This window comes from Tachypleus tridentatus, chromosome 13, assembly GCF_004210375.1.
Source record: "Tachypleus tridentatus isolate NWPU-2018 chromosome 13, ASM421037v1, whole genome shotgun sequence".
In the NCBI taxonomy this organism is placed as follows: domain Eukaryota; kingdom Metazoa; phylum Arthropoda; class Merostomata; order Xiphosura; family Limulidae; genus Tachypleus; species Tachypleus tridentatus.
In genome coordinates, this window is record NC_134837.1 from 151172389 (window position 1) to 151199194 (window position 26806).

At 32.9% G+C, this 26806-nt stretch overlaps 1 protein-coding gene across 5 annotated transcripts in view; it reads left to right on the plus strand.

Moving 5' to 3' along the window:
- LOC143238933 (uncharacterized) overlaps positions 1–26806 on the plus strand; it is an 89928-nt gene that overhangs the window by 22762 nt on the left and 40360 nt on the right. For all 5 annotated transcript variants that reach the window (XM_076479589.1, XM_076479586.1, XM_076479587.1 and 2 more), the window contains exon 2: positions 9169–9374. In XM_076479589.1, the coding sequence (XP_076335704.1) occupies positions 9169–9374 (206 nt within the window). The remainder of the gene's footprint in view (positions 1–9168; positions 9375–26806) is intronic.

Here is a 26806-nt window from a genome sequence, read left to right on the forward strand (position 1 = left end):
TTTCAAAAAACTTAGGCTTTGTACTTTACAGTTACAACAACAAAAGGCGCTAAGTTTAATATATTATGCTAGTCTTCTGTTCCTTTTTCATTTGGTTGTGGTAGCAAAAGCTGCTTGTCCAATTTACAATGAAATATATAATTTAATTTAGTTGTTCATGATGTACGAATAATAATATACACAAGCAGTGGTTTAAATATTAAGAAGAAAAGAGACCCAATTATTATCCCAATTTAACGATACATACCACCTGCAACATGCCCTTGCAACTTCAACCTAAACTCATTCGCGTTGCTAGGATGGTCTACTTACTGCGAATATCTATGATGTCATTGAGGATAAATTAACTAACTTTTATACTTTAGAGTTCATTATCCGAAATCGTTTGAATTATAGATTTATAGTATTTGTGTTATAAGTGCTAAAACCATTTATTTTATTGAATATACACACTAAGGATATAAATTAGTACAACAGCATATTATATACTTGAATTTTTTAGCATGGGTTTGATTTTCTTTCTGTGTCTGTTACTGCCACTTTCTTTAAATTTCAGTCTCCAGTAAAATAAAGAACCACAACTTATAAGAATCACCATTAAACTCTTCTTACTGGTTACACTTTTTTTGCAATTCGTAGGTTTGCTCTAAATAAGTAACCTTAGTTAATTACAATGGAGAAATACAAATAGACTCAGCTACTTAAACATCTGTGCCCAAAGCAGGAAATTTGCAAATTATCTTGGGGATATCTCCAGAAGAGAAACGCAAAGCTTTATGCTAATCTTTGGGGATAAATGTGTGTGTGTTTGTGTTTGGTAGTGATGTCATCATCACGTTCTTTCACACAAATCCCCAAAAGTCAAGTCTATCTGATTAGTTTGCTTTGCCTCAAGTTAGATTACTACATTAAAGTATAGATGTTCAGTTTTACTCTGCCTTACTGATTATTTCTTTTTTTATTTCATCTCAGACTTTTTCTTCTTCATATTTCTTATTTAATCCATTTATCTCTCCCATTTCCGTCTCTTATGCCTTGCGTTATTATTATTGCCATAGTTGTCTACCTGCTTTCCTTTGAGCTTTTTCCTTGTTCTATCGTGATCGTTGTTTTCGTTTGAGTTTTAACCATCTTAACATTCCACGTTTTCTGGATATTATCTTCTCCCCCTCTTTTTGTCATTATTTTTATCTCCATATTTGTCCCTTCTATTCTGTGTGATTGACTTTCTTTTTACTTTTAGTTGTGTATTATCAGCATTCTACTCTTTCTATCTCTTCCTTTCTTTATCCTCATAAGTAATTTTTGTTTGCATCTTTCCTTCTTTGTATCATCCTATTCTTCTTACCTCTTACCTTTTTTTGTATACAGATAATTCTTCTTATTTTTAACTGTATATGTTTATCCATTAAAAATTTCAGTCTTTCCTTTCTGGTTGTGTCCATTTTACGTTTTCTGGAATATCCTTATTTGTATTATTTATTTTCAATATACACTTCTTATCTGTTTTTAGTAAATTCTTACGTCTCTCTTTCCACCAGTGTCCCTTCTTTTCATCTCTGTTCTTTTCTCTCTACTTTTGTTTTATTTTTCTCACTAAATGTCTCATTTCACTAACTATATACTGTCACAATTACATTTTATCTTTCCAATTCTATCACTTCCCTTTTAACTAATATAACTGTGTTTTCTTCTTACAATCACAAGTACCATGTTTACATTTTTGTCCATTCTTTTTCTCTGCACACAAATGTTGGTATTTTTTATTATAATATCATGCCTTTCCTTCCTATAAATCGTTTTTTCCCTTTTATACGGATTGTTCCTCTCTTCGTATCTGTTCTCAATATTCTTTCTACATTATTGTTTGTTGACATAATTTATTATACTTTGCTCTTTTTGCGTTTCTCATCCATTATTCGATCTTTTACATACCTGTTTCTCACTTTCTTTCTTTATTCTAAGCACACTTTCTGTCTTTTATCTTTACTCTTCTCACATTGATGAATCATCTAGAATTACACATATCCAAATCCACTATCCTTTCTTCGTGTTATGTTTCACTATTTCTCTTGTTTAATCTGTTCGCCTCAGTTTTCTAACAACTTTTGTATTATTTTTTTTCATTTTAAGCATTTATAAACTGACTTTTTCTTCTTTTTAACCTTATTTCACTTTTTACGACCTTTCGTCCGTTTTCATACCTGTCGTTGTTATTATCGTAACGTCGATATTATATTATTTCATAATGATTCACTTAATACCCTCAATTACAGGAAACTACTGTTTCTACCTTCTGCCTTGGTATCCTTGTAATATCTTTATCTGCTATTTTCAATTTTCTTTCTACTTTCTTGTTTTGTTCTCCTGCCGTAATAAATTATTTTATTTTTTTTATATTCCATATGTCATCTGTATTAGCTTTTGTTTTATCTATTGGCCTTTTTTTTCCTTTATTGTCCTTCAGTGCTAAGCGATTAGGCTGAGGGCTCGCGACAATAAAAGTAGAGTTTTGATACGCGTGGTGCAAAACAAATAACGAAACCTTTATTATAACCTTGCGCATTAACTAATAATTTATTATTTTACAAGTCCTCATCTTTCGTCTCTCTCTCTGATTGAATGTCTTTTTATTGTTAACCCTATAATTGCTGATTGAGATCCATGGCATACAGATCTCATCGGTTTCTTAAACATATATTTTTAAATTACCTGTGTATTGAACTGTTTGTGTATCTATAACCTTGTTGTTTGCATGACCTCTAATAACGTAAGAGTCACAACCACACAATAACTTTAACAACAATGCCATCAACGCGGCAATTCACCCAACTAAGTGAAGTCACTCATGTCTCGTGTATTTTGCTTAGAAAAATGAAAATTTCAAAATTAGTCAGTTCTTTACACTTGGTGTCTCATTAGACAGAAATGCAAAGAGTATATGGATTTCATTGGTCGTGAACGAGGAATAAACAAATTCGTAACTGTATTCTAAAAATAGCTGGTATGGGAATTAAAACTTTAATTAAAATTAAATACAGAACAACGTTTCGACCTTCTTAGGTTATCTTCATGTTTCGAGAGCTTACAAATGACCGTCGTTGGGCTCATGTTTAAGTGACGAACGTAAAAATGAAGCTCAAATAACACAGTTTCACAAGTTAATATTTAGTTGACATTCCCTTGTATTTCAGTACTGCTTCATATAGACATGACATGCTTTCAGTGAGTTTGTGAAGATATTTCTGAGTGATTAACTGTCATTCTTCTTTGAGTTCTTCAAAAAATTCATCTGGCCGTTAATCGGTGTAACTCAGCCCATAAATGTTCAATCTGATTGATATCAGGTGATTGATCTGGCTATTCAATAACATCAATTATCTTATTTTTAAGATATCTTTTAACGACTCCACAACTGCAGAGAAACTTGTTTGATAATTTTGTAGGCTAGTTAGAATAAGATGATATAAGAAACTACAACAGATGCACAATAGTTTTTATGAGAAAATGTAACTAAAATCATGAAAAGTTCAGGTATTTACAAAAACCAGTGTTAAAATTGGGATTTGAGATCATATTTGGACAGAACTCGTCGAGTGCGTTTTAAAAACTTATAGTTTTACATATTTTTTATGTTATCGAATATAAGACGTAACAAATTAACAACATTTTCAGGGGGAGGACACGTTTGTCCACCCCTGTATATAATTACCATTTTATTGTGTTTCAATAAAACTGATCAAAGGAAAGGAATTCGAAACTATTTTAGCGATACCAACCACGTGTTCTAGTTTGAAATTCGAACAGAATATAAATTCATACTTACTAATTGCATGAAAGTTACTAACACTTTGACTTCTTGGCTTCTTTGGTAATTACTTCTACCTTAGCATTGACACCCTACAAAACATTTCTCATTTGTAGTGCACTGTATTCAGTATAGTTATAGAGTAAAATTATCATTGTTACTGATACAATATATGTTTTCTCATAATCTAAAACATCACTTTATAGGCTTTTTAGCTTTGCAGCTGACATATACGTCAATACTTCTAACATTAAATTGAAACTTTTTAAATAAATAATAGAAAAAATGTATATTTTTTTCATTCCAAACAGCAATTATATGTAATAAACATCCATATATCTACTACCTATCCTAAAACTGTAATTTAACTCCGACATAACAGCTAACATAAAGTTTTCAGATGTGCATTGATAAGTAGCTTAATGGTACGAGAATGTCTGTTTCTGCAACAAAAACACCCACTTAAACCAACTGCACATGTGTAATATGTTCCTGAAACTATGTTTGTTTGTTTTTTGGAATTTCGCACAAAGCTACTCGAGGGCTATCTGTGCTAGCCGTCCCTAATTTAGCAGTGTGAGACTAGAGGGAAGGCAGCTAGTCATCACCACCCACCGCCAACTCTTGGGCTACTCTTTTACCAACGAATAGTGGGATTGACCGTAACATTATACGCCCCCACGGCTGGAAGGGAAGGGCGAGCATGTTTAGCGCGACGCGGGCCCGAACCCGCGACCCTCGGATTACGAGTCGCACGCCTTACGCGCTTGGCCATGCCAGGCCTCTAAAACTATGAACAGCGTTATTTATAAATATAGAATATAATCCTATCCTGGTGGTGCTTTGAACACATTTATTAAAACGGATATGCAGGAAATCATGGCAAATTTTGCAGAACAAAATTGTGTAAATGTATCACTTTCTACGATAAAAAAAGGAAATAAACACCAAACTAAGTGTGTGTTCAATACATTTTTTATTCTAGGTAAAAGAATAAGTAAATATACGCAACAGTTGAATCATCACATAAATTTCCTGAGAAAATATAAATTTAGATTATATTATCGTTACTGATATTATTCGAAACTAAACTGGGAATATTACGTCTACTATCAAAAGCTTTTTCTTTTGCAGTTATAAAATTTGTATGTATATGTGAAATGTAAAAATCTGTGACGAAAATTACCATGGCCGAAACTAAATATTTAAGATTTAGAATAAATCAGCATAAGATTCACAATAAAATCCAAGTCAGAATCCATTAAGATACTGAGATTTTTCTCAACTGTTTGTTTTGTTTTTGAATTTCGGGCAAAGCTACTCAAGGGCTATCTGCTCTAGCCGTCCATATTTTAGCAGTGTAAAACTATAGGGAAGGTAGCTAGTCATCACCACCCGCCATCAAGTCTTGAGCTACTTTTTTACCAACAAATAGTAGGATTGACCGTCACATTATAACGCCTCAACGGCTGAAAGGGCGAGGTGTGACGGGGAATCGAACCCGCAATCCTCGGATTACGAGTCGAACGCCTTAATCCACTTAGCCATGCTCCACTGTATCTATGGGCTCATACAACAATCTTTCTCTTTTTGTTTTGTTTTCCATTTGGTTTCGTTATAATCAATAAAAATTATTGTTTTATCTGAATTACTTTATAAATACATTTACAAACGCATTGAAACTAATTTAAAAAATTAATATTTTTTAGACATTTTAAGGTTTTATTTTATTTTTTTATACTGAGGTTTTATTTATTTATGGATTCTATGTAATATATGATCATTACTTATTACTAAATTTAAGTTATTTTTACTGGGATGTACGTGTTATACATACATATACATGTATTTATGTATGTGTAGGTCTATGTATATATACGCTTACATTTTCATTTTGTTAAAGATAACATATTTTTCATGAATTCTTTATTATCCCTAAGTAAAATAGCTGAAAAGTAGCGTTGAAGCACTCACCGATGTTTTGGTAATATATATATGCTTATACCTAACTATTGTTTGTTTTCTGTAAAGCGCAAAATCACACAATGTAATATCTCACCTGTACCCATTAGGAACATAAAAACTCGGTTTTTAACGTTGAAACGTCTTCTGATTTACCGTCAACTCACTATGGAGCATCTAATAAGCTAACAATGCAAAAGCATTATCATGGTATATGCACACTCCCAAAGTGGCACAGCAGAATGACTGTGGACTTACAATGCTAGATACCGGGTTTCGATATCCCTGATTGGCAGAGCACAGATAGCCAAGTGTGTGACTTTGTGCTTAACTACAAACAAAACAAAAAATATATAAACACATATCATGCATAGTAAAAACGTGTTTTTTGATTTAATGCTAAACTCAAAGTTACACATTCGCTAGTTGTTTTCTGCATAGTCCATTTCTGGAGGCATAGCAAAAGAAAAAAAAAAACTCCCATATTACACGTGTTGAACATTTTAATAAATACTATTAATGAAACCAACATTAACGGAAGAATGGAATATACTAAACTAAACTGGATTACAAGTAATTGCAAAATAACAAGGCAATCTAAATTTATTTTAATTACAAACCAATAAACACAAGCATGTTTAATTTATATACTGAGAGAGAGGTAAAGAGAAAACAAATAATAAAAGAACATGAAATTAATATGGTTGCACTTAAGCACATAGCTACATAACGGGCTATCATTACTCTACCCTCTACATGTATCAAAACCCAGTTTATAGCGTTGTAAGTTCGCAGACATACAGTTGTGCCACTGGAGGGTCATGGAATAAGAGGTAAGCACGAAAAAAGCGGTAAAAAGAAAATAACCAGAATAGCTGAATTTATTATAACATCGTTATTGTTGTACATTTAAAGTCAAATTATGAATAAAAAACTGGAATTAATAAATGAACAAATTTTTTAAAAATCAGAACATATTTTCCTTTAATATCAATAGATTGAAAAAGCACGAACATAAAGTTGTATAAGTATTACAATAAAAATCTAAAGAAATAAAGATTAAAGAAGTAATATTAGGGATTTCATAAGTACGTGGCCCGGCATGGCCAAGCGTGTTAAGGCGTGCGTCTCGTAATCTGAGAGTCGCGGGTTCGCATTCCCGTCGCGCCAAACATGATCGCCCTTTTAGCCATTGGGGCGTTATAATGTTACGGTCAATCCCACTATTCGGTGGTAAAAGAGTAGCCCAAGAGTTGGCGGTGGGTGGTGATGACTAGCTGCCTTCCCTCTAGTATTACACTGCTAAATTAGGGACGGCTAGCACAGATAGTCCTTGAGTAGCTTTGTGCGAAATTCAAAAAACAAACAAACATAAGTACGTGGTTGAAACACATTGCTATGATTCTGTTTCTTCATTCGTTCTTCTCATGAAAATAGTCATTGATTTCCATGTGTGACTGGAAGTTTACGAACATTTGTCTTGAAAACTTTCCTATTCTTCAGTTCTCCTTTTGCTATTTTGTTAAAAATGCCAGAATACATGTCTGGCTTCACAACAAAGCCTTTTTAGACTGTAGGATTCTCTTCACTAACCATAGCCAACATTCTATACAGAGGAGTATTTTTCTCTGAATTAGTTTAGACTGTAGATTCTGAGTCTGTGCTTTATAAAGTCAGCTGATAAAAGCTTTTATTTAATTTACTAAACAAGGGACCGTGTTTGGATTTCCTTAAGTCGTCATCTGATTAACAACCTAATGATTACCTAAGGAAGTCGAAATGTTATTTGTTTAGTAAGTTAAAGTTTTCAACACCCATATCAACCGTCTCTACATTATAATTATTCCAAGGAGGTTTCTCGTCATTATGAATTTTTCCATGTTTTTGTAAATGCACTATTGTGCGATCTATTCCCCTTTTATGAATAACGTTAAAGGCTCCCTTATTGGAATCTCGTATCTATGATAAACTCGCTTCAAAATGTTACTTCTTGGAAAGAGCTGTAATATAAAAACTTTGGCCTTAAATTGGCTTGGCGGCATTGCGCTGTCGAATAGTCAGGAAATTTCCAAGAATCACATGATATAAATGCCACTCGGTATCTCATACCTCTAACCTTTAGCGCCACGCCACTATTAACATATCATCCCTTCATATACATGTTTACTAAAGCGAAGTGAGATACTTATTTTTCAGTCTGACACTTTTGAGGATTAGATGAATATAACTACATGTTCCAATGAATTTATTTCTATTATAATACTTGATTTAATTTATAATTCATAGAAATCATAAGCAGAATTAGATAGATTAAAATTGAAAGTGAAGACATGTTTCAGAAATTTGTCTACAGAAGACGAAACTAAAAGTGTTCACAAGCAACAATAATGACGATCATGATATCAGTGAAAATGAAAAAAAGAAACAAGTAAAATTAATGTGTGAATAAACAGCGTAATAATCTATTCAAATTGTGTTATATTTTATTTGCATTGTTCTCTTTATCTTATTATTAATTATTTTATCTCCTGCCTCTCATTGATCCAGCAGTAAATTCCAGGCCTCATAACCCTAAAATTTGGGCTTTGTGTCTTTGACCGGATACAATGCAAGTAACTATTTCTTAGCTACCGAATTGACAGTGAATCGTTATTTTGTGTCAAAAATTCAAATGAAAATGGAAAAATCGTAAGCCTATTGGAATTTATGGTTAGACTGAAGCAGTTACAGGACTCTCTACCTTACAGAGAGTGGTCCTGGCTCCCCCTGCTCAAACACCTATAGTATATGAATATATTGTAGAAATAATCATAGCATTAAATATTCTAGTTTTACGTGAATATACTCTATTATATAATTATTTGTATTAGCTTAGTTATTCCTTTATATGAAATACAATCATGTGTTCCAAACGTTTCATGAAGTGGTTTTACTCCTTATATCATTAGTTCTTAACTTTGAAAGGTTTGGAAGAAAATAAAAGAGGTTTGAAGTTAAGCACAAAGCTATACATTTGGCTATCTTTGATCTGCCCACGACGGATATCGAAACCCGAGAGCAGCAACTTCTGAAAGCTTGTTTGTTTGTTTTGAATTTCGCGCAAAGCTACACGAGGGCTATTTGCGTTATCCGTCCGCAATTTAGCAGTGTAAGACTAGAAGAAAGGCATCTAGTTAAAACACCATCTACCACCACCTCTTGGGCCACTTTCTTATCAACGAATAGTGGGCTTAACCAACACTTCATAACGTTCCTATAGTTAATAGGGTGAGCATAGTTGGTGTGACGACCCTTAGATTGCGAGTCGAGCGCTCTATCCACCCAAAAGAACCTTCTCAATGTTAATTAATTAACGTAAATTAATCTATTTTTTTATTTAGTATCAATTTCTTTCGCAGCTGTTTCCAGTTTAAAATTGATGGAACTAAACGTCCCTGCTGGAGTTGCACGTGGTGCCTCCTTCTGGTTGTACTGCGGCTATGACTTAGAAGGAGATGAGCTTTACTCAGTCAAATGGTACAAAGACCATGTAGAGTTCTATCGTTATCTGCCTAGTGACCATCCTCCCGGACAGAAGTATGACCTGCAAGGAGTTCATGTTGACGTAAGGCTTTACTTTCTTAAACAATCCAATACCATAGACATATATAGATATAATATATTAGGAATATTGGATAACGTTATTGTGTAATTCATCCAGCTTGGACAAACATTTATCACTAAATCTCGTTTCTCATGTGTCTGAAGAAATTATATACATGGCTTAGTAGCATGATTTTGTGAACGAAAAAAATATTTTTCCATCTTTTGTGTAAATTATTACGAACCTTTGCAACTCTTCAACATTTTCTTTATGAACAAAGAACAATTTATAGGCAAATACTAAATATAAGAATCATATTTATGATTTACAAAAAACTTTATTAGCACTAAACAAAACCATTACAACAGTCGTTCAAACTAATAACTTACAGGACTCGATTTAAAGTCATGTTGAACACATAAAAAAAAGGTAAAGATTGAATTTTGCGATATTTTATGCATTTGATCGTTTTTATAAGGAAAATAAGTTAATAATAAGTAATATTTTACGAGCGAAGGAATGTAACACCCTTAACACCAAATAATTTTACAGACTAGAAAATCTTGCGTATAAGCCTTGTTTTATATTCGTGACAAAATGTCTAGTGCGATACATTGGAAGTTTAGTTAGAGCAACAATATTACAACAACAACAAGAAATTTCCCCCTAGAACTTGAGAACAGGCGATTCTAATTGTAAGCTATCATTTAGCAAACAGTGAGTTAGATTTCATTTAACAAGCAGCAAATTTAAAAAATCCGGTCCGTACTATATTATTTGCTAATGCCACTTCACGTAATTAGTCTAAAACTTTTGAGAATATTTTTCATTAAGCCTTTTTCCTTCTTCTTTTTGTAAACGTTAAAAAAATCGAAGCTTAAACAGAAAATCTACTTTTGTAGAAAGCAGAACCTAGTAATTCACAGAATTCCGTTTCGACTCAAAAAACAAGAAATTATAAATGCTGTCGCTGTTGTTTAATACGTGACCTTCTACAAAATCCTTACAAGTATTGAATAAATTATGTGGCAAGTTTTGGGGCACTTTGGGCTAGAAACTCACAGAATTTCTGCTTGAAAACATCGATGTCTATTGCAAAATTTATTCAATTGAAATAAAATAGATGTGGTTTTTTTAGACTGCTATTCATAATCCTTCTTTACAATAGAAAGTCAAACTTTATTTTAAATATATATCCTTGCATTTATAAAATGTTTACTAATTAAATACAAATGTTATTCCGTTCTCTTCAAATTTAGGACTCTTCTTAAACAATTTTAGAGAATAAAACTAACGAATCTATAGAATGCCGCTTGCTATTGCGTTGTTAGTCAGAACAGAATTTTCAGACTGAGCTCTCGAGATAAACCAAATGTCTTGTAGAGCCCAAAATTTATTATTTTCAAATTCACTTTCAAAAACTTACGTTACTAGTAAACATTTCTATCAACGAGCTTCACCATGTAAGATAATTTTGATCACGGCACCACCTTAAAGTGGGAGAAATTAACTCTATGGTTTTAAATTAGTTGAAATTCCAAACCTAACAAATAAAAATTAACTAGTACTGACACAGACTTATAAAGGATTGTTAAATCATAATCTTATTTGTTTGTATACAACTTCACTTCGCATAACCTGTTTAAAAATTTAGTACACTGTCATGTCAAACTGCAGTCTTCATGTAAATATATTTAATTTGTATGAATTACGTGATACTTCATTAATAATGCTTGAATAATAAAATATTGCTTCAATTGCCTTTTATGTATTTACGTTTCCCTTTTCATAGTTATCACATAAGAAGAAACGTTATTATATGATCAAATTATATCAAAACATCATTTTTAATAAAGCCAGTATAAAAAGTTAACGCTTGCGCGGGCGATACATTTTACTTTATATTTCTTCTAATATTAGCAGTTAGTGTATTTATGAATAATAAGTGCGAAAGATAAACTTTATATAACCACACAAGAAATATCTTTTTCATGTTTGTTTTTGTGTACTCTTTTACGGATTATGTTTTGTGTGTGACTAATTAATTGGGCCATATTAATCATTATGTGTTGTCGTTCAATGAGTTATATCTGCATCAACATATCTTCAATTAAATTATAATCTTTCCTTTAAATTTTATTCCTTATATAGAATAATGCTAGCTACATTAGAAATGCCAAAATTAGTTATTGAGAAAGTTTGCTTTTACAATTAGATTCACAAACCTGTAAGTAGCAAAAATAAGTCAAGGAACTAAATCAGCACTGTATCTCACAACACTCACATTTGCATTGTGCTGCAAGTATAATTTTTAACCAGAAAAAACCTGTGTAATTAACTTTACATTCAGTAAGTAGTTAAGCACTGAATCGCTGTAGTGATTACTGATCTGTTTTTGAAAATACTTCCTTATAACAAAGATGAATTTTGAGGAAAAAGCTCTATCTTTAAAACAAATCTTCGAAAAAAGATTTAACATTTCAGAAAAACACCATTCAGCTTTTTCCTTGATGACTGTCTTAAATGTGGTTCATTATTAACTGTTGGAAAGTGTAGAAATGAAATGTTTAATGTTATTAATTATCTTAAATGTATTATGGCAGTAATTTGTGCAAATCGAATGTAATATTTATGTTAGATAGGTAATTATGGTTAGAGATTATTTCCATTGTTCACCAAAATATTTGTAGCCATAATTTTACCTAAACTATACTTCAAAGCGGAACCTTTTAATTTGGTATTGTAATACCGTAATATTATTCAATACCAGTTTTAGGATTGTTCTTATTTGAACAGCCTTGACTTAAGTGGACTTATAAATATTGGTATATGATTAAAAATATAATTTCAAATTGCACCTGTTTATTTTTAGCTGCCTATAATTAGTTATGGATATTTTAGAGTGTTATTTAGTTGTTGTTTTTTTAAAATAGGTTTATTACAGAATGTGCATGGCTTATAAGAATAAGTTAAATAAACCTTACTAACTATATGTGACTATTCTTCTTCATTACGCTGTAAGGCTTACGTTAAACATGGGTAAGAATGAAAAGTTCCTTACAAGAATAGATAAAAAGACATGCGCAGACTTGTTCAGTATGTTTAATGCATGTTATATTCAAAATGTGAGATTTTCAACGTTATTAATGCCAATAAAATAACTACAACTTCTCTGTAAGTTGTTGGTAAGCCTTATTCAACAATAGTATGAGACATTTTCACCAGAAAAATGGAACAACTAGTGTTCCTTTCATTTTATAATATTTATCTATTTATTTCTCTTCAAGGCATATCCACGTAGTAACAACTCAAATATTCATTCCTCGAAACTTGTGAGAAGAATGCTTCCAAAGACGTGGAAGTCAGATTATGGTAGTATTTTCTGAAAACAATCTAAGTTAAAGTCAACATTTAGGGATAAGGAAGCAGATAACAGTTACAGAAAACGTAGAATCAGTGAAAATATCTAGACGTTAAATGTAATGAGAATTATATTAAACCTCAACATTATAAATCCATATGCTAAATGTATTAGTTTACTAAATGAAAATAATAAATGTGAGTGGTACGGAAATATTGCAAAATATTTATTTTATGTTAGGTTTAAAATTTCCAGTTGCACGACAAAACGTACCTGAAGCAACTAGCAACTTCGTACAACTCGTAAACTGTAATATATTTTCTATTTATTCACTAGAACAATATGCATACGATAGGCTAAACAATGATGTTTGAGACGCCTGTGGTTCAAGCGTAGTTATCTATAATTTTAAGCTACGAAGCATTATGAGAAGGAACGGTATCGACAGCATCCGCCACCTGAAGTGGTTACTCTTGATGGAATAGTGGAATTAACCGATACTCTTAATGCACCTCCAGCTGAACGGACTAAGTGTGTCAGCTAGCACCACATCTCGAACCTTGGCACCCCAATTTGACACCTCGTTCAGGTTCTTATTAGTCACTTGTGCAAGTACAGAATGTAATAATAAATATATTGTTATCTCGAATCGTTTAAGAATAAATGTCAATGAAGACTATTAACAGTAGTAATCTTATTAGATAGTTTCATATAGAAATGTCTTTATGATTTTTAAGTTTGGTTTGGTTTGGTTTGAATTTCGCGCAAAGCTACACGAGGACTATCTGCGTTAGCCATTCCTAATTTATTAGTGTAAGACTAGAGAGAAGGCAGCTATTCATCACCACCCACCGCCAACTCTCGAACTACTCTTTTACCAACGAATAGAGGGATTGACCGTCACATTATAACTTCCCACGGCTGTTTCGTGTGACGGGGATTCGAACCCGCTACCCTTCGATTACGAGTCGAGTGTTGATTATTGAGAAAAATCAAAGTTATTCATTATTTACCCGATTAGAAGCATATACGTTTTGTCACAGTAAATGACCTAAAATGTTATTAGTCTTATGTAGAATGCGCAAATTTACAAGAAATGATATTTTGTCTTTAAGCATTAAAACATTCATTCTTCTTGTGGAAAATAAGCTTTGAAGAAGTTTGTGTGGTGGCTACATGATTTGAAATATGCAAAATTGATCTAAACGGATGCTGTTTAGTGCTTGAGGCAGTTGTAGTAATATTGATTATACTTTTGTTAGAGGGTCTTAATGAAGACAATTGATTACTTTGGATAGACCAGATTCTACAAGTTTCTCATACCTCTGAGCACTTTTCTTCGTCATTACATTCAGACAATTAAACTTGTGGTAAACATTGTTAGCTCAGTAGTGATTTGAACGCTTCAAAGGTTTTATTGAAATATTATAGAACTATTTTTTAAAATATTTTATTGTATGGAAATATATGTATATATTGAAAGTTGTGGTCAGTAAAGCATAATCTAGAAGTAAAAATTTTAAAAAATCAAAAACAGGTGTAGAGTTTCAATGGTAGTTAAAAGTATAGAATAGAGATCTCCAGAGTCTGGCCACTTTCTCAGGAAGTATGCCTTTTACTTGCATATAATATATAAGGTTTCGAGAGATCTGGAGGGGTTTTCTCTTTCAGCATTAGTATTATAACCAATAAACAAAGCAAGGTCATTGATGACAGATGAATTTTTCAACTCTATGTCACATCTGTTGAATTGAATACAGGTACAGATATTTTGGTAGCCATGAGAGCCATCTCATGTTCTTCAAACCAGGCATGCATAACTTGGGAACACTAGATAGAAACATCACCGTTTTTGAAGTAACTATCTCATCAGGGCACACATGAATCATCGTTGAATTTATTTGATCAGAAATTATGCTGAGTTAAGCTGTAGCACACATTGTGTTTTCTAAAGGGAACGGTGTGTTCATTGAATATAAGAAAAACTTGTCTGAGCCATCACTCCAGAAACCTAGACAGCTGGAACAAAATGAGATGGATGAGCTATTTTTCTGACTTCTTCACCAATAAAAATGGAGCTAGCGTGACTCTTTGAACCACATTACTTTTCGTCAATCCTTGGGAGTTAAATGTCTAAGTTTTTTACACCATTCAAAGCATCTTGTTTTGTTAATAACTAAGTCCAGCAGCTTATGCAATGGTTTCCTACTACCACAGTTAAAGCGTTGCAACATTCTTTGCAAGGTGACGTTAGGTCTAGGTTTGAATTCCCTGTACTAAGTGTCCGTCAATTGGTATATTGTTTGATGACAGTTGGATTTTATAATCATATCTAAGTGCCTTTTTTTTAACATGACACTATCGTTATTCGTTTGCAACAGCATTTTCTCCTCGGAGAAGTCATTATTTTTCTGATAAACTCAAACGACTGGGTTTTTGAGCAGCCTTCCCATGAAACTATTTTGACCACCATAACACTTATGGATGTGCACGCACTGTCATGTTATTTTTTAATGATGTAATATACACTGTTCTTTCCCCACATCTGCTATACTGACTGCAAAGATCATAGAACGTGGCAGGTATTTCGGTTTAAAATTATCTGACCCCAAGCCGGAGTTCAGGGGCAGAAATAACAAGGAGCGCTAAGAAATTCTCTTCGTCCTACTAATGATTTGGGTGTCAATTGGTCTTCGCACGAAATTTGTTTGATTCATGATTTTTTGAATTAATAATCAAGCAACAGCGGAGAAACCGACGACAGGTACTGGAGTCTATCACAAGGAAAGGGAGAACCCCGAGAAAACCCAATTTCACTACCTGTTTCTAATATTACTGCCTCGAGACATCGAATTGTGACGAAGAAAGGAATTTAAAAAATGTAGTCATCATTCAGGTTAATGTTTTTTTAATCTTTCCGGGTGAAAAGATCATGGAATCGAGGTTTCTGACATGAATAGAGGTTTGAAGGATACTGTGTGATCAATGGCAGGGTCTTTCCAGAATAAACTTGTTGAGTTCGATACTGGGTGGGTGAACGGTTTGTTGACTTTAGCGGACGGGAAGGGAAATGGAGTAGATTCCTGCAGCTTTGTTGTGCGACATCTATGGTTGTGGGTTGGAATGGTAGTTGAATTTCTGTGGCTTTTTTTCTTCTTGTTGTAGTAGTTTGAATAGACTGCTCCTGTTGTTCCATTTCCGGTATGGGAATTGTTTGTGTTTCTTGTCTTTCTTTTCTGTATGATAGGCGACAGATGCTGGTTGGCTACGGAGGATGGTGTGTGTAAAAAGGTGGAAGGTTTCCAGTGAGAGTTGTCGGCCGTAAAGTGGTTGTATTCGGGGAAGTAGCTCTTGACAGGGAAGGCTTGGAAGGGCGTGACAACTATAACAAAGTAAGATCAACTACAAATGTGCTTACTACACTCATTATGATTGAGCAGAGGTTACCCGAACATCATTTGGTCAATCTAATTTGTTTCCGTAGCTCAGGATAGGCTATAGGCTCAAGTATGAAAGAATAAATACGTCCTCGTGAAGTGGTCAGATCCTGTATGTAACACATAATAATAATAACATTATTTAAATCAAACCTGACATGTAATACAACAAAGAACGTAGAGAAGATTTTAAGGTCTAAATGCAAATTAATGCTAAAAGAAAAATGAAGAATGTTATATTTTACGACATTACTGTTTAACGACATTATATTATGGACATTACAAGCATCAGAGTGTAATAACACATTAACGAGAAACTAAAACTAGGTGAAAGTTTTGGTTTTTTTTCTGGCAGGAGTTGAGTTTGTGTAAAACAATATTATGAATATTAATAATTGTCCTGTAAACGAATGTTTGTATCAGTTCTTATTAACACAGGTTAAACTAAACAATGTCAGTGTCGTATGGGTAAGTGAAAATTATTTATAGCTTATACATCTTTATTCTAATGTCCATGATTATCTAAAACTATAGTATTTTAAAACCTAGAATAGATTTGTTGTTGTTGTCTTGCTTCCTTTAAAAAATTACATTTGTTTTTATTCCCAATATAAGAAATGAGACACATTTATGTTTTTGATGATATCAAACTCACTGACACTAGCCATGGTTTCTTATCACATATGAGTTTATACAGATAATAAAGATAATTATTAAAATAAGTAAGTTAAGGTTTATTTAGTTTGAATGTCGCGCAAAGCTACACGGGAGTTAGATACGCTAGGCGTCTCTAAGTTGAAATTTAAAGACTAAAGGGAAAGCAGTTAGTCCGCACCACCCACCTCCAGCTCTTTAAATACTCTTTTTAGCAACGAATAGGGCATTGACCATAATGCTATCGCACCCCACGCAGAAACACATTACTGAATGGACAAGCATATTTGGTGGGACGGAGATTCGAACATATAACTCTCAGATTGCGAGTCGAATGTCCTAGCCACCTGGTTATGCCAGGCCACAAAGTTAACGCTCTAGTAAATTAAGCATGGTTTCTCACCATAATGTTTTTACTTCTTTAGTTGGTATGGCTACAAGAGACAAGTACAGTCAACTGTCATTTTTTTTGTGGAATATTTATGATTTTTTCTTGAAATCTGTTTTTACTTTTAATTTTTTCTATTTGTTCTTTTTTTTTCCTACTTAACATCAAACTTTAACAAATGGTAGCGTGAATGAAAAAAATCTTCAACATTTCAAAACAATTTCGGAAAAAAATGACAATGTTGAAACCATCTCTTTAAGGAGAAATATCAATAACATACAGATTGAACAGGTTCTTTCAACTATGTAATACTCGAGAAGAACACATATTTAATAAATCGAGTTTGCAAAGTAATTCTTTCCAATATTTATTATCAATAACAGTGAAAAATCGATCACTTTTACTTTTTTTAATCACTCCTTAAATGGCTTGCATCAGCTGCTAAGCACAGATAGAAAACCTTATTGATAACACTGAAACTGGTTCTATATACTTAAAATTAATTGTACACATGTAGGTTGATAGTAATTTGATTTCTTCCTAAATTAATCAGTATGTTTTTGGAAACAAGTAGAGTAGTGAATTTAATTATTAGTGAAACTGATGCTTTATTTGTTAATTCGTTAAAACAACGACTAAACATTAATTATTTAAAATTATTAATAATTAAACTTAGGTCATAGTATAGGTTAATAACAGTAAGAACGACTAATAATTTGTTTATATATATATATACAGTAACAGACCATACATAAAACATTTTCAAACTGAGCTTACAGCTGTAGTTACATATAAGACAGTTTACCCCCCAGCTACCTCAGTTAAACAATGTATGATTGTCAGACTTGTACACAGCACAAATAGCCCTTTAGGCTTAGAAACGAGTGTGAAGGTGTTTGTGTTTTCTTGTAGCAAGGTCACATTGGGATATCTGTTGTGTCCACCGAGGGAAATCGAACCACTGATTTTAGCGTAGTAAATCCGAAAACTTAGCAACGAAGAAATACAATTTTCTAATTATCTTATTTCATCATATGCTTAAGGTATTAAATACATAAAAAAATTATAAATTTAACCCTACTGTTGTTTTTCATAAACACTACACAACCGTCTCTAGGAATGCTTTTACTGTTAGTCACCAGAAGATTCTATTATTTAAAAATGACTTTCTGTAGGAAAGGATTTAAACTGCCATTAATCAATTAAAACAGAGTTATCCGGATATGCACTGCTGATTTGACGGTAAAATAACAATAGTTGTTATTTTGTTTATCTTTTGTTGTTGTTGTTATTTCTCTTTCTTCGGTTATTAAATAATACTTAATTTATCTTAACATTTGAAATTAATAAAGTAAAGTAAGGATATGTCAATTTAAAAACATCTTTTTAAACAAAACGAACAAAAAGTTTCCAGACGAAAATATTAAATACTGAATTAATATCTTTCATTCTCAGAATCTCTAAAATTAATCATTATTTGTTTGGCCTTGCTTTTAGTTTTTATTAATTTTAATTAGTTCACCGGTGGCTCAGCAATAAGCTTGAGTGTTCATAACGCTAAAGATCGAGGCTCAATACCCGCAGCAAGCACAACGCAAAAGGTTTTTGCACTTAGCAACAAATAAGAAAATTAATTATCAAACCGACGTATTTCAACGATATCAGCGGGTAATTCATATTTCAGTTTTGAAAATCAAATATTTCAATATTTACCGAAATCTGTCTACACTGTTACAAATTTATACGTATTTTCCTTGAATCTCTAGATTCTAAAACTGACCTGTTACGTGTAGTGTAGGAAGTCAGATAATAATAGATAATTTATTTTAAAGGGGAATTCCGTTGACTCTTATACTTTATGCTAAATTTAATTTATAGAATTTATTTCTTACTCTTTTAAAACTGTTTTAATAAAAGGCGATAATGACAGTCTATTTAAAAACGTTTGTTTAATAAAGTAATATAAGGTCAGGAAAGTTGTTGTTGTTTTGAATTAAGCACAAAGCTACACAATGGGCTATCTGTGCTCTGCCCATCACGGGTATCGAAATCCGATTTTTACTGTTGTAAGTCCACAGACATACCGCTGAGCCACTGGGAGGGGAAGGTCAGGAAAGCAAACTGCAATTGTACTGACGAAAATTGAGTGCTTGGCGATGTTTCTTATCTTTCGTTTGTACGTACAAAAGGTATTACACATTCATTTTGCAGAGGTTTACGATACGAGATATGAAACACAAACTACAATACGCTTAATTTTAGGAACATTTATAATATTGTTACGACTTAGTAAAACTGGCTGAACTGTCTTAGAAAAAATATAAAGGTGTTGTCATTTCTCTGTAGCGTTTCTGTAATTGAGTAAATGATATACATTTCCATCTTAACTTGTACCAAAATGAACTATCAATTGTAAGCTTATTTTGAAATTTACTGTGCATCTTTCCATTTTCATAGAAAGTTCGTTTCCTTTGACACGTGTTTGTGAACAGTATTTTATAGTATGCTACGCAGGCCTACTAGACTCGTATACAAACCACTGAAGTTGAAATTAGTGCTTCACTAATACTAAAATCGCGTGACAAATGATCAGAGACACGTGCGCCTCTACACACATGTGTATTTATCTTACACATGTACGTGGTATTTTCAGCTTTATTTTTCAGAATCAGTTCGCTTTAGGGTAAGACTTATTGTAATGTAAATGTGCAGCATGCTTTTGAATACTTGATTACTTACGTTAATTTGAAATTAGACATTTCGGTCACAATGAAATCAAAAACGAAAATGCTGCATTTCAATGTGTTGCTACTGGTATGCGTATGATAAGCAACTAATAGAAAAGCGAGAAAGAAACAGTACTTACAAATACTTCCCTTAAAATAGCGGTAAAACAGAATAGAAAAAATTACCTATTTTGTTACTACAATGTATTATTAGCATAGTTGTAATTAACTATGTTATATGATTTTTTAACGGTATCGAACTTTGTGGCTTCTAGTAAATAAAACTTATTGCTACTGTCACTTGCGAGGGAAAAATTATATGTAAAGTTTTTGGAAAATCATTAAATGAACCACCACTTAATAATAACAAACCAATTGAAACTACTACATCATTCTTGTACTTTTGTTTTCAGGTTTACAGTTGTGAAATATATAAATAAAAGTACACACAGAAAAGATAGAAGATACAAATGCTCTACCTTCCTACTTTAGCAACTTGTCCAAAGTATTTCTGTATCACTACAATTAAGCACGTTTTAGTTTAGAATGAGCAAGTTTTTTTTTATATTACACAGGCCCCCGAATTTAAACTTCATAAAAACTTACTTGGGTTTTAATAACGGATTTCCTGTAACTCCGCTCCTCATATTTTGAAACTAACATTATGTAACAAAACTTTTACTTTTTCTTGTTCCTGGGCAGAAAGGGTTATTTCCCAATTGCTTATGCCTAAAGTAAATGCAAAAGACCTATTTTTCTCGTCAAACTTTGCTTTGTGACCTGGGAGCGTGTAACAAAAACATGATGGGAGACTATATTTGGGGGCTGATACGTGAAAGTTATTTACATTACAGTCGTAAATCTCGAAAAACTACTCACTTCTAAACACTTTTGTATAACTTTAGTATAAATACATGTAAATCTTGATTCACATGTTCTTTTATTCAGACCTTATGTAAATGAAAATGTGCAAATTTGCCCGTTTTTCCATAGAAAATAAGTTAATTTCTAAATTTCATTATCCGAGTCACAAAAGCAAAGTTTGAGGGAATAACAGCCATTTTCTGTACTTTCACAACATAAGCAATTAAGAAATAACACATACTATCCAGGAACAAAATTTGTGTTACATAGTGTAATATTCATTTCTTTTCTATCACAAATCGGGAACAAAAAAAACTCTTACTTAGATCAAATTATTATTTCGTTTACAACAACGAAAATTTTTTTAGTAATACATGAGCTTCTCATGAATTCTAAAACAATAGGCCTAGCGCGTAAGGCGTGCGACTCGTAATCCTAGGGTCGCAGGTACGCGCCCGCGTCGCGCTAAACATGCTCGCCCTCCCAGCCGTGGGGGTGTATAATGTGACGGTCAATCCCACTATTCGTTGGTAAAAGAGTAGCCCAGGAGTTGGTGGTGGGTGGTGATGACTAGCTGCCTTCCCTCTAGTCTTACACTGCTAAATTAGGGACGGCTAGCACAGATAGCCCTCGAGTAGCTTTGTGCGAAATTCCCAAACAAACAAACAAATCTAAAACAATTGACAACACTCTCACGTCACTATTGATCTAGGGAAATCCATAGTCAGTGGTTACAAAACGTAACCCGATTTCAATGAAAATTATTCACCTATCTTAAAGTATAAATGACGTTTTGCCAAAAATCTGTACTTAATAGAGAAAAATGGATTTCATTTTCGTATTCAGGCAAACAGAAGTTACTGTATAACATCTAAACATTTTAAGGCAATAATGTATTATTTCGAAAAATGCAGTACAACATCAAGTTATATGACAGCCCTACGAATATACGAAGACATGTGTATAGTGTTAATGATACTAAAGTGTACTTCGTCTTAAGTCCGACTTTTTTTCTGCACACATCAAATTCAGTTCTGTCTTAAGACATCAATAGCCAGAAAAAATCGACATTCGCATCACATGTTAAGTAGACCAACTAATGGTCTCTGTTTGAAATTGACGCATAAATGGTGCATAATATATTGTTACATTTAAGCTAATCTCTACATTTTTATAATGAATTTCAGTAAGGAACAATTATGTATAACAAAGTTGTGAGTTACTAATGATTAATTAACACCATACACAGCAAAACTTTCAAAGTGGCTCCATTTGTAGCTAGAATATTTTAAAGCTGGAAATGTCCATGTACATAGAAACCTGTCAAATAATTATGCTACTAAACTTAATTTGTCTGCACCCAGTTGTTCTAGTCATGAACATATAATGCTTTGAGCGGTGATTTTGCATAACAAATTCCATATGAATTTTACATCTCTCAACTAATTTACAAGTTTTATAACTTTGGGATATTTGATAACTTATCTTCTTTTTCTTGTTTCTACAACTTGGATTTACTTAGATTATAAACCTGAAATGAAACATAAGCTATTTCAAGTATATAAAGAAACAGCTTATGTATATATTAACACACTGAAATAAAAAGATATGTGTATGTGCAAAAAAAGCAATGTTCATAAGTTTTCAACACATCTATGGCCAGACATGGCCAGGTGGGTTAAGGCGTTCGACTCTTAATCTGAGGGTCGTGGGTTTGAATCCCCGTCGCACCAAACATGCTCGCCCTTTCAGCCGTGGGAGCGTTATAAAGTGACGGTCCATCCCACTATTCGTTGGTAAAAGAGTAGCCCAAGAGTCGGCGGTGCCTTCCCTCTAGTCTTACACTGGTCAATTAAGGATAGCTAGCGCAGATAGCCCTCGTATAGCTTTGCGCGAAATTAAAAAAACAAACAGCACATCTGTTTTAAGTTTATGGTGATAAACACATTACAAAGAAACATCCGATCTTTCCTAGACAGTTAAAATTTTCTAGCTGAATACCCTTAATCGGAGAACTAAGAAAATTGTACAAAAAATAAATTGATATATATACGACATGTAATCACTAAGTGCAAAATCAGATTATCAAATTACTTGCATTATACTTAGTATTATGAGTTTCAATTATCTTCATGTTTTCACTGTACTAATTTGTATTAAAGAGGACAATTATGTTTATGTACTTTATTACAGTGAATAACATCTGAAAAGTTAGTAACTAAGCAATTGTGCCTCTATATTGTTTAACAACAAATGAGCATCAGAATTATTCATGAAATACATGCATATTTTACCCATACGGCAAACTATGCCTCATTGTTCACTAAATGAAAATGTCTGAATTTCATCTGTGACACGTATTTACAAGAATTAAGTAACTTACTAAGAAATGTACGGCCCCGCATGGTCAGATGGCTAAGGCACTCGTCTCGTAATCTGAGGGTTGCGGGTTCGAATCCCAGTCACACCAAAGATGCTCGCCCTTTCAGCCGTGGGGGCGTTATAATATTACGATCAATCCCACTATTGGTTGGTAAAAGAGTAGCTCAAGAGTTGGCGGTGGGTGGTGATGTCTTACATCGCTAAATTAGGGACGGCTAGCGCAGATAGCTCTCGTATAGCTTTGCGCGAAATTCAAAAAACAAACGAAAAAAGAAATGTATACGGAATTACAGAGACGGGTGTTTTTTCTTATAGCAAATCCACATCGGGCTATCTACTCAGCCCACCGAGGGGAATCGACCCCCTGATTTTAGCGTTGTAAATCCGGAGACATACCGCTGTACTAGCGAGGAGTATTACAGAGACAAAGAATTTGACATATCAACATACAAAATATAGCGTTTAAATGATTTATCACACAGTTTGCCCCGAATGAAAACATAAAAACTATGAAAGCCTTTTTGTTATCAAAGGTTAAGGTATATCTTAAAAATTATTTACCACTCAATACGATCTTGATGAATGTTTTTAAGTTAATTAAATAACTCAAACGTCAAGAGGTGTGTTTTCTGGAAAACTAACTGGCCCCTCGATAACAAATATTTCTACACAAAAAAAAAACATTTCATAGCGACATAGCGGTATGTCTATGGACTTACAATGCTAGAAACCAGGTTTCGATACGCGTGGTGGGAAGCGCACAGATAGTCCGCTATCGATTTTACCTGTCCGTGGAACACGCTTACATTTATATATGAGTTTTACATCGCAGAATTCATTTAATATGCTGTTGTTTCTGTCGCAAATATCCCTAATTTTGAAAATAACTTTAAATTCTATTATGGCTTAAACCATTATTTAACAGTGAATATAGATTTATTACAACTGAAATAGAGATTATCTAATTTTGATCTACTGGAAACTTTCCATCATAAATCAACTTAAAAGAAAACCGTCTGGTCCTAATAAAATACAATTCAACCTAACTATATATGTAATGAAATAACATTATGTCACAGTAAAGATTTTTTTTAAATATAGTTGTTTATTACTGCAAGTTTAATTATTAGCAGACTAAACAAAAATTATTTGGAACCTAGGTTATCTTCAACTCTGAGCGGTTCGTCAAACATTTATTTACTTGTTAATGCAGAAGTTTAAGCCTTAGCTTCACTAAGTGAAGCATTGTAAGAGTTTTGAACTACCTGGTACCAATATATATCACATATAATGATTCTATTCTTACAAATTAAGTCTTATCTCTATCCTAAAACAATAAAACTCTTTCCACTTAAAATAATTATTTCACGGAAAAAACACGAAAAGTACGTCAACTTCAAACTACTTTTAAACTTAATTCATTGTGGTTTTATATGAGTCTTTTTCATGCCTGAAATGATAATACATTTTTCAAATATATAATTGTCACTCTGCTTGCAATCTGATCATTCTTCATTTCCGGTTAATTTTACTCGAATACTGTAAGTGACCCGTATTTTGATCCGAGTTTGGTCTGGTGTTTAATGTAGAGACTGGGGATCCGATGGTTTCTAGCTCAAGATGTAGTGTTATCAAATACATTTTGCACTTTTAGCACAAAAGCTAAATATAGATTAAAACTTAAAGAAAAATGAAATAGTAGAGCAGGTAGAAATGAACTGAAGGAGCCGTAATAAAGGACAACAACAAAGGGGAAAAACTGTGACAAAACTCCAGATGGGATTAAATACCAGAACAGGTTCAGGTTGAAGAAACGTTGGTTATATTATGTTTCTCAGCTATGTAAGTTTCGCCTTAAAATAAATCATATCACTTAAAGAACCGAAAACGAAGACTGCATGAAGTAAGATTCCTTCCCATAGAACTAGAAGAAAAGAAAAGTGGTGGCAAATAGAACAAAAGAACTTGAAGTGACAATGAAAAATAAAGTGTAGTCCAGCAGCAATAACAGAGGAGAGCTTCCTGAAACAGGTTAACGTTACAATTGAAAGAGTAGCAGGATAAATAATAATATGAATTTTACAAAAATGCCCGGTAGAGATAGGCACAAAGAAGAGATTTAGTATAAGAATAAGCTTTGTGACTTTTTTATCAATAGGGAAAAGATTAAACCAATAGAAACCACAACAGAAGGAAGAACCATTATGATGATTAAAAAAGCAATCTGAAAAAAAATCGTGAAAAACAACCATCAGGAATGTTCAACAAGCGTGTTTCTAGCTTGAAATAACAAATGAACAAATACATTTCTTTCCTGCAAGAAAATCTAGAGAGAAATAAATTATCTTGCACTGTGCCAGAATATGGTAATTATAATGTATTGAATTAATGGTACCATTCGATAGGATATAGAAACTGGTATGTTGATCAATACTTGTCTCTGTCAGTCATGTGTCACATTCTTCAATGAAAATGGAATTGGATGTATTTACGAGAGTCTTTTCAAATAAGTACGTATTTCTTATGGTATTTGGTTACAGATTCAAGCACGATACATCATTACAGAGAAGATGGTTTGTACATTGTTATAAGAAAAATTCACCTTATTGAACAACTAAAATAAAAACTGACCTTGTGAAATCTGTTCCTATTCGTCTATACATTTATGTGACGCTCAGTTGTTGTTGCGAACATTTGATACAGTCTTCAAACAGGTACTCGAATCAGAATGAACAGAAGATTTTTGTCTGCCTGGGTTACTTTCAAGTTGCCAAGCACCTGTTTTTAACTTACAAACGGTTATCAATTCTTCTAACAACACTGTAATATATTTGTAACTAATATGCAATAAACAGCTCTCTGAAAATGTTTGCAACTTGAGTCAAAATGTCGTCGTTTGTAACAATTGTAACCATTGTTCAGAAATATTTTTGGAGCATTTAAATCCTTCGAGTTACTTCAAATTAATAACTGAGACAAAACTGTGAGTTTACTATGTATAAAATAGACTAAAAGGCTAAACCTTTTATTTTATTTCTTATCACTTGACAAACAAAAAATCTTTGCCTTATTATGGTTATAATACTATCAGTTCTGGTTATCCTTTAACATATAATTTATTTGTGTATTTGATTTGATTTTAAATGCATTACTGACAAATATGTTTTGTGTACTTAATGTAAATAACATTTACCTAAGGTATGAGTATTAGGTGGTGTAATAGTTGTATCATTGATGATTTATTTATTATTTGTTTATTTTTTTAATTTCGCGCAAAGCTATACGAGGGCTATCTGCGCTAACTCTTCCTAATTAAGCAGTGTAAAACTAGAGGAAAGGCAGCTAGTCATCAACACTCACCGCCAACTCTTGGGCTGCTTTTTTACCAACGAATAGTGGGATTGACCTTCACATATTAACGCCCCACTACTGAAATGGGGAGCATGTTTGATGTGACGGAGATTCGTACCCGCAACCCTCAGATTGCGACTGGAGCGTTCTACCTACTCGGCTACGACTTGTACAGAAAGGATGAGGCAGAAGATCTGAAGGTTTTTTTTATCCCTCAAGAAATATATTCGTAGTTTAACTAGTACATAAAAGGTTTTTACTAAAGAATAAATTAAAGTTCTTAATAGAAT